The 9,992-nt window shown below is 46.3% G+C and overlaps 1 protein-coding gene across 6 annotated transcripts in view; it reads right to left on the bottom strand.

Moving 5' to 3' along the window:
• Positions 1-2,207: 2,207 nt before the first annotated feature.
• The window catches only part of TTF2 (transcription termination factor 2), a 33,131-nt gene continuing 25,346 nt past the window's right edge, over positions 2,208-9,992 (bottom strand). The window contains exons 17-23 of one of the 6 annotated variants that reach the window (XM_006029440.1): positions 9,290-9,417; positions 8,872-9,042; positions 8,328-8,386; positions 6,443-6,596; positions 4,613-4,695; positions 3,205-3,279; positions 2,208-2,549 (exon numbers count right to left, since the gene is read on the bottom strand). In XM_006029440.1, the coding sequence (XP_006029502.1) occupies positions 2,405-2,549; positions 3,205-3,279; positions 4,613-4,695; positions 6,443-6,596; positions 8,328-8,386; positions 8,872-9,042; positions 9,290-9,417 (815 nt within the window). In that variant the 3' untranslated portion in view covers positions 2,208-2,404. Of the gene's footprint in view, positions 2,550-3,162; positions 3,280-4,612; positions 4,696-6,442; positions 6,597-8,327; positions 8,387-8,871; positions 9,043-9,289; positions 9,418-9,992 lie in introns of those variants that run through there. The other 5 variants (XM_025210898.1, XR_324527.3, XM_006029441.1 and 2 more) reach the window with 5 other exon arrangements.

Genomic DNA, 9,992 nt, shown 5'->3' with positions numbered 1-9,992 from the left:
GCCCTTCTATGCCGAGGAGGGACAGGAGTTGCTGCCTGGTTTTGGTGATGGTGGCCAGGCAGAAGCTGCTGCTGGGCACTGGAAAAAAGTGGGACCTGGCAACGACCATGGCTACCTTCCCCTCACCGCTGCCTTCTCACTATGGCTGCCTGGAACCTGAACATGGGCTCTCCCCACCACTGCCAACACTGCCTCCAGGCTGCCTTGGACCCCTGTGCCTGGCAGGAAGGAGCTGCAGGGCAGCCCTGATGAGGGCTCCAAGCAGCTGCAGTGAGGTCTGGCAATGATGAGGGGGAGGCAGCCACAGCCAGGTCCCACTTTTTCCCCAGGGCCCAGCAGCAGCTTCTGCCCAGCCTCAGGCTGAGCGCACAGCCCCAGGGGTCAGATTCCCTGCAGCATTTGCTTTAGACCCGCCTGCCCTGGCCACAATGAACAGTGGCAGTGGCTGAACAGAAGCTGCTGCTGGGTGCAGGAAAAAAGTGGGACCTGGGGGAGGGCACAGCTGCCTCCCCCTCACCACCGTTTTTTGCTGCAGCCACCTGGAGCCCACAATGGGTCTGCCCTGTGGCTCTTCTCCACCATTGCTCTGCTAGGTGCAGGGAAGCCTGGAGGCAGCACTGGTGGCAGTGAGGAAGAGGGCCCTGGTGTGGGCCCCAGCAGTTAAGACCCAACGGCAGAGAGGGAGAGGTGGCTGTGCCCACCTCCAGGTCCTACATTTTTCCTGCACCCAGCAGCAGCTTCTGCCCAGCCACCACCACTCATTGGGGCGGGGGTGGGCAGGTCTGGAGCAGGCATTGCATGGACCCTGACCCCCCCCATGCCAGGTGGGCTGGGGCCAGGTCCAGAGCTGGGGCTGTGCACTCAGCCTGGCACTTGGGCCCTGCCTGTACAGGTCCTGGCCAATCTCCATAGGGCTGGCACCGGGGCTGCCAGGAAGTAAGCTACAGAGCTTCCCCAGCCCTGCTGCGTGCCTGGGGGCACTGGGATGCACCACAAGCCGGATGGGGCCCGAGCCAGGAGGGACCAAGGCACCTGCCATAGGCCGGACAAAATCCCTCCATGAGTTGGATCTGGCCCACAGGCCATATTTTGCCCATCCCTGCTTTAGTCTTTCATAGGCCCCAAGACTCTGGGGCTATCCTTCCAGGGGCCTGGAGGGGAACCTGACCCCAAGCTGGCTACGTTACTCCAGCCCTGGTGCAGCTTCAAACAAAGGAAACAAACGCTTACTCAACAAGATGTCATTCCAGCACAATGTTCTGATTGTAACAGTAGCTATTAGTTACAAGATAATTACCATGTCATGTGATAGTGGTTATCATCCTTGCCACTTCAGTACATGCCAGTTGCCCATGAACAGGAAAGCAAATCCAGGTGCTCTCCAGCAAAAGTAGAGATGAGATGCGCCTATTTCCCCGCCCTGGAATTCTGCAATGTGAAAGGGAACCCATCAGAGAAATGGAGTGCTAGAAGTTGGGTCTCTGGGCAGCTGTGCAGTAGATGGGAAATGCCAGAAGGTACTGTGCGTGTGGCTCTGGAATTGGTTGGAGGAACAGCAGGAGAGGTAACACAGGTTGGGAGCACCTCCCTAAAATATACCCTCAAACACCAACTGATGATCCAAGTGGAAGAATACTGAAACAGCAGTGCACACCTACTTTTTCGAGTGGCTTCTTAACCCAACTTCCATTAAGTGAGCGGCTCTCTAGAAAGGATGCAAGGTATAACTTGTACAGCGATGGGGGAAAAACCTGTCAGCACAGGATCTTAGGGACGTGGTCTGCAATGGATTCTGTTTCATTATAATTTTAATGAATATAACTGACACCAGGGGGGAAAAGAGGGAAATTCCTATCACATCTCACATGCATGGATTGTATTTTGAATTGGGTGGGAATCACCCTCTCACTTGGACATAAAACATCTGTCAGAGAAACACAAGGGAAAATAAATACAAATCTTCACCCAAATATGGTCTTTTACTTATTTTTCTGTTTCTTATTCTTTTCTCCCTTTCCATTTTTGATCCATTCCAATCATTTCTATCATTTTCCTCTCTGAATAACCCCATGTGTTTTTCTCTTTCCCATTCATCCCATCCTGTTATCTAATCTCCTGTTCTTTTCTAACAACTTTGGTCTTTCTCTTTGCTCCCCTTTTCTTCTCTTCTTCCCCAAAATGGAAAAAAAAACTTATCTAAATAAATATAGTTTTAAAACTGTTGTTTTATTAGCCTTTACTGTATACAGTATCCAGCTTCAGTACAAAAAAATCTGCAAAAAGAAGAGAGTTTAAAGAATTCTACTCATTGTCTCCAGTAAGAACTAGCCACTAAACAGAGGTTCTTAGCCAAAATCCTACCCCAGTGCACTTCAAACCTTGGGTTACTCTCAAGCAGTAGTAGTTAGATGCCAAAGATAATTTTGAGGTCTGCCAGAGTTAGCTTGGTGAAGGAGTCTCCTGTGCCTGACAGCACCTGCTGAGCTAGATTTTTCTTCTTGGTCTGGAGCTCTGAGATCTTTTCTTCTACTGTTCCTTCACAGACAAACCTAAAACCAAAAGTACCATCATCTCTTTTCCTAGAGGAAAAGACAGCCCTTCATCAAGTGTTCAGCCCCTTCAATTCTCTAGTGACTCCTCTCATTTTCAGAAAAGGGAACAAATTATTTCAGCAGCATTTTCCATCTAAGGGCAGGAGGCTTACCTTGCAGCTGTGACTGCTTAACATATTAAGTTTTCAATATGAAGTTTACGTTGTTATAGGAGCTGGACTCTGCAACCCAGAGCTCTGATAGAGATTAAGAGCATTCAAACTCAAGGAGCTACACTGAGAACAGGGCTTTGCAGCTCATTAAAAGAACAACTATTTTCTTGCCTTTACAATGCATGTCTCCTGAGGGACTGATGAAGAAAAATGGTTTGGTGACTGAGTTATACTCAACAGCAGAGAAAGGCCAACCAAGCCATTAAGAATGATTTCTGGCCCACTGAAAGAATTCAGCAGTGATCAAGAAAAGCCATGGACCAATTCCAATTCCAGAAAAGCCTTCATAGGATTGCCTTCTGCCCCTTCCTTGCTCCCATGCGAATAGCCCTGAAGTGAGGAAACAAACCCACAAAGCACCCCCAACCAAAGCCTGATTTCACATGAGAGGCACCTGCCTTATTCATTGCTAACCAGGAAGAAGGGCTGTTGCTGCTGACCTGTGTATTACCACATCCTTCTGCTGCCCCACACGGTAAATGCGGTCGCAGGCTTGATCTTCAAGGGCAGGATTCCTGCAAGGTGAGAACAGGGCTCAGCTTGAGAACTTCACAATCATTACGACTAACAGAGTTACCAAGCACCCTCATGCCTGGCTTGTTCATCCTCCCTTCCCCACTGTGCAGCTCACTTCTTCTGTGCAAGAAACCCAACCTCCTTCTAGCTCTTTTACTTTATGGGCATAAGACTGGGGATCCAAGCCAGATGCTCTTCATGCCGTGCCATTATACTCACTGTTGCTTCTCACACTACAGAACTACTCTGTGGGTTCAGACCAATAATCTATCTAGTCCAGTCTTTTTGGCCATATTGTGCATGTGCACATTTGCATTTATATCTATTCTCCAACCATTTGGGTTGGTCTAATAAAAGATAGCAAATTCACCCAAGGAACCTTGTCTGCCTATGTCCTTAGACCAACACGGCTACAACCCAAACCCCTGTATATATATATAATGCACCCATGCACACATACAATATGGCCAAAAAGACTGGACTAGATAGAGTATATGGAAAAAAAAATGATTTTTTTTTTTTTTTACCCCCAAGAGTATGTTCATGGGGAGGAAAAAAAAAAAAAAAAGGTTTCCCCATGTTTGATCAGCTCTGTTGGGAAATGAAGGCATAATCTGCCTATGATGACCGAAATGTCTTCATAACCTCTACTACTGAGTAGTTGGTTTATATCCTGAAGTATGAGAGGGTTTGTTTTTTAATTTCTATCAACATAACAGTTGCTTTAATTAAGCATATAAATGTCTAACGGTTTTGAATCTTAAAGAAGTTGGGTCTTAGTGCCTAGTGGCAGCAAGTTCCACAGGTTAATTATATACTATTATTTTTAAAGGATTTTGATCGATTTAAAATTTGCTATAAAACAATTTCATGGACTGCCCTTTCAATTTTGTATTGTGAAAGAGGGTAAAATGTGATCAAGTAAGAAACCCTTCTCCCTTTCCCTTAGTGCTCAGAGGCACGTTCTCCCCCTTCCCTGCCTGCCATAGGGTGGAGGAAATTTCAGAGCTGCTTCTGCCTGCTCCAGTTGGGCTAAGTGGGAGCTGGGCTCTGAAGCTTCTTCCGCCCTAGGATAATTGGGAAAGCATCAGTGGTGAGCAGGGGGAAGGGGAGGAAGATTCTTAGCTGCTTTGTGGGCAGGGGGTAGTCTTTGAAAAGTTTCCAGAGACTCCCATGTTCTTCCTGCACTGTGTGGTAGGGGTAGGGAAGAGGCTAGGAGCAGGAGTACCTCTGTAGCACAGGCTGCTGCTCCTGCATCCTGCCTTTGCCAAATCCTGGATCTGCCCCTAGCATAGCCTATCTCTGAACCCTCAAAAAGCAATTTGTCCTTACCAGTGTATATCAAGGAGAAAAAGGTGGTTCCCCCCAGTTAAGTTAAGGCCAATGCCTCCAGCTATGAGTGAGAGCAACATCACCTTCAGAGACCAACAAAAAGACAGACAGGTTACTTTCAGGAACCCACCCCCAGAAAAATCATAGCCTGTCTATTCTGGATTTTGGTTCAGGCAAAAGATCAAGATGCCTTGCCTATGTACATGTAGTACCTGGCTGGGGTCATCTAGACCCAGCCCTCTTTCCTGCCTATGCAGGGGGTCGGACTCGATGATCTATTGAGGTCCCTTCCGACCCTAACATCTATGAATCTATCGGCAAGTTATTGGTTGGTTTAGTAACCCTGGAGATTGGAGCTGTATGCAAAACACTATGGCATAGGCTGCCTCCCAGTAGGCCAGGCCTTCCCCAAGCATCATCCCAACAAGTTTCCCTTGACTGGAAAAAGCCCAGGTATAGTGCCAGGTAGTGCTGTACTCATGCCACAATCATTCTGCATATACTACCTCCTGAAATCAGCAGTAGCAAGTTCAGCCACCTTTGTACAGCACAGCACGAGTAGTTAGGCTCTGCCTCTCAGCAGAGCTCAGAATGTAGCCTTCTAATGCAGCTACATGACTTCCAGTCCAGGAGGTATGACACCAGGGGCGCATGCACAGTGTGTCCAAAATACTGCCTGATGCAGTAACAGCCCTGTATAGACCTCCCCTTGCAGGTGAAGAAAGTTATTTCTCTCTGGGCCATTCAATCATTGGCCTCTCTGCTGAGGAGACCAGTTCACACTTATTATGAGATTTTTATTTTTTTTTTTTTGATAACAAGGATCCATGAGAGAGGGGATGTCATAACTCCTGTAACTCCTTTCACTGAAGTCACGGACAACAGGTGGTGGACTGTCTACATCAAGAGGTGATTTCTTGAGCATGGGACTAACAGTTTTCTCTTTGAAGGAAGCTGGCACTTTGCTTTCCTTTAAAGAAACAAACATCTCTATCAGCAATAAGTCTAGTATCTTTCACCCTGAGGTTATCAGCCTGCAGTTCTTCCAAGACATCCAGGGAGTAAAACTAGTTAATGTCATTAGATTAACTCTGGGACTTGTCCCTTCCAGATGGACCTACTCTCCAGAAAAGTCAAGAGTCCTGTCTGAATTACAGTAACTACTACAAAACATTCAGATAAAAACTGTTCTAGGAGAATGTCCTCAATCTGTACTCAAGACTCCCCAGGTGCCTGGAGAGTTCCACTGGGATTTCAGACCTTGTCATAGATAAAAGTGGTAGCCTGCTGTTAGCTCCAAAATGGCCATTACAGTAGATAGTATTTTTTTTTTCTTTTTGACCCAAATTGTGGGCTACCTGAAGGGGTCACTGACCAGTCAACTCATTTAAAAAAAAAAAGGAAGTATGAATTCCCATCTCCCACTGACTTCACATGCCTGTCCTGAGATTTGGGGTGAGAGGTGAATTCTAATACAGTAAAGTTCATTTTAAGAACAGATTGCAGGGCTCCAGAACTCCCCATGTTGTGTGTGCGTAAACATACTTAACCTGCAGAAGCATGAGATGAGCTGGGAACAATTCCTGCTTGGCAACAGGCAACCTTAGATGGAGGATTAACAGAAGCATTACACTGAACAGAGTCCAGATTTGAACGGTTTCCATTTACTGTAATGGAACTCTACCTTTTACAGTTGCACCCACCCACCATTAACCTCCATATTGATGCCCCAAGTGTACTTTGGCCTTGGATATCCAGCCACAAGGAGGGTCAACTAGCTTGGCTATTACCAGCTGCGTTGAGAAGAAATTGCCTATTTCCATTTCATACCTGAGGCCCTTTGGGATTCGTATTGAACTCTTCCACTACATCCATCCTCTCTTTAGGATTTACAGAACCATCTATTGTCACGTACTTCAACCCCAGACGCTCAAGATGGATGGCCACAACTTTCAACATGCTAGTCCACTGAGACACAATGACACTGAAAGAGACAACCAGGAGTCCAAAACAAGCACTAGATAATTTTGTACCCCTTCTCTTATTGTAGGGTTACAACCTTTAAAAGCTGAGGGTACAAGACTCCTCCTCCCTTCCCACAGGGTAAAAACACAAAACTGCACTGTATAAGTCTTTTACTAACACAGAAGTGTTGTGACCCACCTTGGAGGTCTGCTGCTAGGATCTGTTAAACAAAGCTAGTGCGACTGACCCACTCAGGGTAGATAAAGTCAAAGAACCTCACTGCTATTTATTTTATTTTATTCAGTTCAGTGTCCAAGCACCTTCCACATAAATTCACACCAACAGCTAAAGTGCCCAGTCTTTGGATCTCTGTCCTCTTTGGGACCAACACTCTGCTTGGGGAAGGAATTTCATTTCTTGCTGCATTGTGGCTGGTTTGGTTGGGAGCTAGGAAGGGTATCCGTGTTGTTGCTTTTATAAGGAAGGTTTTGCAAAGAGCATTCTAAAGATACTCTGACTCTGGGATTGTCTAATCTCTGGAAGATCACTCCAGAGCCTAATGCCTACGAGTAAGCCTCACCCAAGCTAGAAACAGGGTACTTGAGCCTGGACCGACAGAACAAATTACTGTCAATCAAATGAGATTTCAGACCTATTAGAGGCTTGAGTTTTGCCTGAAGTTACCTTCAGTGTATCTGCAAATACAGAAAGTATGTGGGCATCATCTTTTGAACCAATTTCCTTCTCCTACAAACAGGGTGACCATATGTCCTGGATTGGCTGGGACAGTCCCAGATTCTATAGGCTGCCTTAGTGTCCCGGCCATTGGAGACAATTTAAGGAAAAGTCCCAGATTGGTGGGAATTTGGGAGCCACAGGGTGCGTGTGCATGTGTGCACATGTGGCAGGGCCAGAACAGCTGTGGGGATGCATTAGGGAGTGCAGTGTGCTTCTCATCAGAGCTGGGGCTGCAGGTTGGGACCAGGGCGTGGGCTCCGTTTGTCCCATGTTGACTCACAGCTCCATCCTGGCACCTGCAGCCACAGCTGTGCTGTACACCCTTGGGCCAGCTGCATTGGAGCCTCCAAGTGGAGAGCCTGGCCGTGCCCTACCCTAACCTGGGAGGAGGTCGTGAGGCCAGGGCTAGCTGCACCCACCTGGTCCACAGATGTATAGCCAGGACGTGGCTGCAGGTGCTGGGATGGGGCTAGAGCCCCGACTCAGAGCCTACACTACACCTCCAGCCCAACAATAATTATGGTCACCCTACTACAAAGCATTTTGCATTTAAACTGTCCAAAAACCAAAAAAGAAACAAACCAAAAACCCAACCCCAAAACCCCAACAGTTCCCAGCTTCCAGATTAAGTATGTAATGATATTCCCCTTCAATAATAACCTAATCAAAAGCCAAAAACACTTGGGTTTTTTAAAACAATTTCTATGCACCCTTTAGGGATTAGACTGAACCAATATCTTGTTTTCCTACCAAGGTACATTCTTTGGCACTTTACTTTATTTCAAAGAGATGCTGCCCTCCTCCATAACACAGCATTATCTTTATGCCCAACAGAATTTCAGGCTTCCTGGCTTAAGCCACCATTTCACAAAGCACATGAAGTGCTATGATATGGTGAGGATTTTACTAGACCAGGAATTTTCTTATATGTTTATCCTAAACAAGTTCCCTCTCTCTTCTCCATTTCAAAACACATCCCTCCTCCCCAAGAAAGAGAAGCTGACATATTTACCTTTTCTGGGATTCTAAATGACTTTGGATGGCCTTCAGTTCAGCCAGGAGATGAGATATCTGCAAGGAAAGAAATCATCCCACTTGTGCTGTTATATGCCAGTCTGTGCTTTATTACTATTTGCTAGAAGAGGAGACGGTGAGTCCAGACTTAAAGAGTTGAACTTTCTGTATTGGATCAGGCTACAACCATTTCCTTTCTCCCACTCGGTTATGATTTTAACAAACTCCCTTCCTCTATTGAGAAGTTCTGTCCTGCTCTGAAGACCTAGTGTTTGGGACCTGCCTTGACAATGTATTGGCACAGTAAATCCTGTTGGTTTTATTGCAAGACCCCTGTTATAATTACCACCTGTGCAGTCAGAGGAGTGCAGCACCCCTAGTATATGCTAAGCAGTTTATCTGAACCTTCACAATCCAACTGCCTACTTGTGTAGGCAACTGCAAGTGTTAAGCTACTGAAATGTATTAACATGTAAAATAAACCTGTAAGAATGCTGAAATCTAGGACATCCAAAAGGATGACAGAATCACAGCCATAATACCTTGGTGCTCTGTCTCGTGACTTCAAAAAGATCCACACTGAAAGCTGTGCCATTGAGGTAGACTGTAGATTTGGAGTCAGGGCTTTGGAGTTCAGACAAAGTCAAAGCGCTGAGTTGCTCTTCGAGGGAAAGGGAGATGCCATCACTGTTCAAGTTAGCTTGATCCAGAGCCTGCAGATGTAGTAATTAAAGCAAACAGACGACAGTAAGGATGATTGACAGCCAGATGCTGCAAAAGGGCTGCTGTGCCATTTTAAATCCCTTCATTCAGAAGTTGTTTCCATTACAACCCACCTGAACACTCCTTAGCTAGATCTGACAAGATGACAGCACAAAGGGATGCTGGCTGAATCTGGTGGTTTCCCCAACCCCTAATTCTACCTACTGCGTTAATCACCATACAAGATCATACTGTTACCATTTTTAGCAGGGAAAGATGGCAGCAGCATTGGCGGAGTCTCAGCAACATGGACAAGACATGGACCGTACTAGAGACCTGGGAGGCCCCTCCTGAGACATCTTTTTGGCCAGCTCCAAATTCTTGTGCTAAGAGGAGGGAAGGAAATGGAAGAAAACCTCAGGAGCACCTCAGAGCAGCAGCAAAGTTCCACTCTGAGGCAATGAGAAGTGAAAGGAGTGCAAACATCTAACTCAAAGGGAACAGCATTAAACCCAGGTGAACAGGGCATTGCATCCCATGAGAGTCCATGGGCTTATCATAACACTATTTCCACTGGACCTCTCAGTAATCCCCATAATCCCCTGTTGAGGAGATGTTACCTTTCCGCCCCACCTTTTTTATTAATAACAGAAATTTAAAGCCTAAAGATGGAAGAAGGCAGCTTCTATCCCAAGAACGCAGACTCAGCATGGAAAGAACTTCTGAATCTTGACTCTGTCTTGTTCAAACCACCAAACAAGAATGTTGCCCATTTAACTCTTCCCACATTCTTAAAACCCTGTACTTTCTTAAAACCCTGTACTGTGCCGCCTCCTTCCTTACCCACTGCAAAAGGATAACAAGGCAGCATCCTGTGCCCTGTTCCTTAAAGGGAAGCAAAAAAAATGTTCTGTGCACACAACAGTGCTTTCAGTTCCTGTGTCATGCACCAAACCAAAGC

The sequence above is a fragment of the Alligator sinensis genome, unplaced genomic scaffold (assembly GCF_000455745.1).
Source record: "Alligator sinensis unplaced genomic scaffold, ASM45574v1 scaffold327_1, whole genome shotgun sequence".
NCBI lineage: Eukaryota > Metazoa > Chordata > Crocodylia > Alligatoridae > Alligator > Alligator sinensis.
This window is presented reverse-complemented; position numbering and strand designations above follow the sequence as displayed.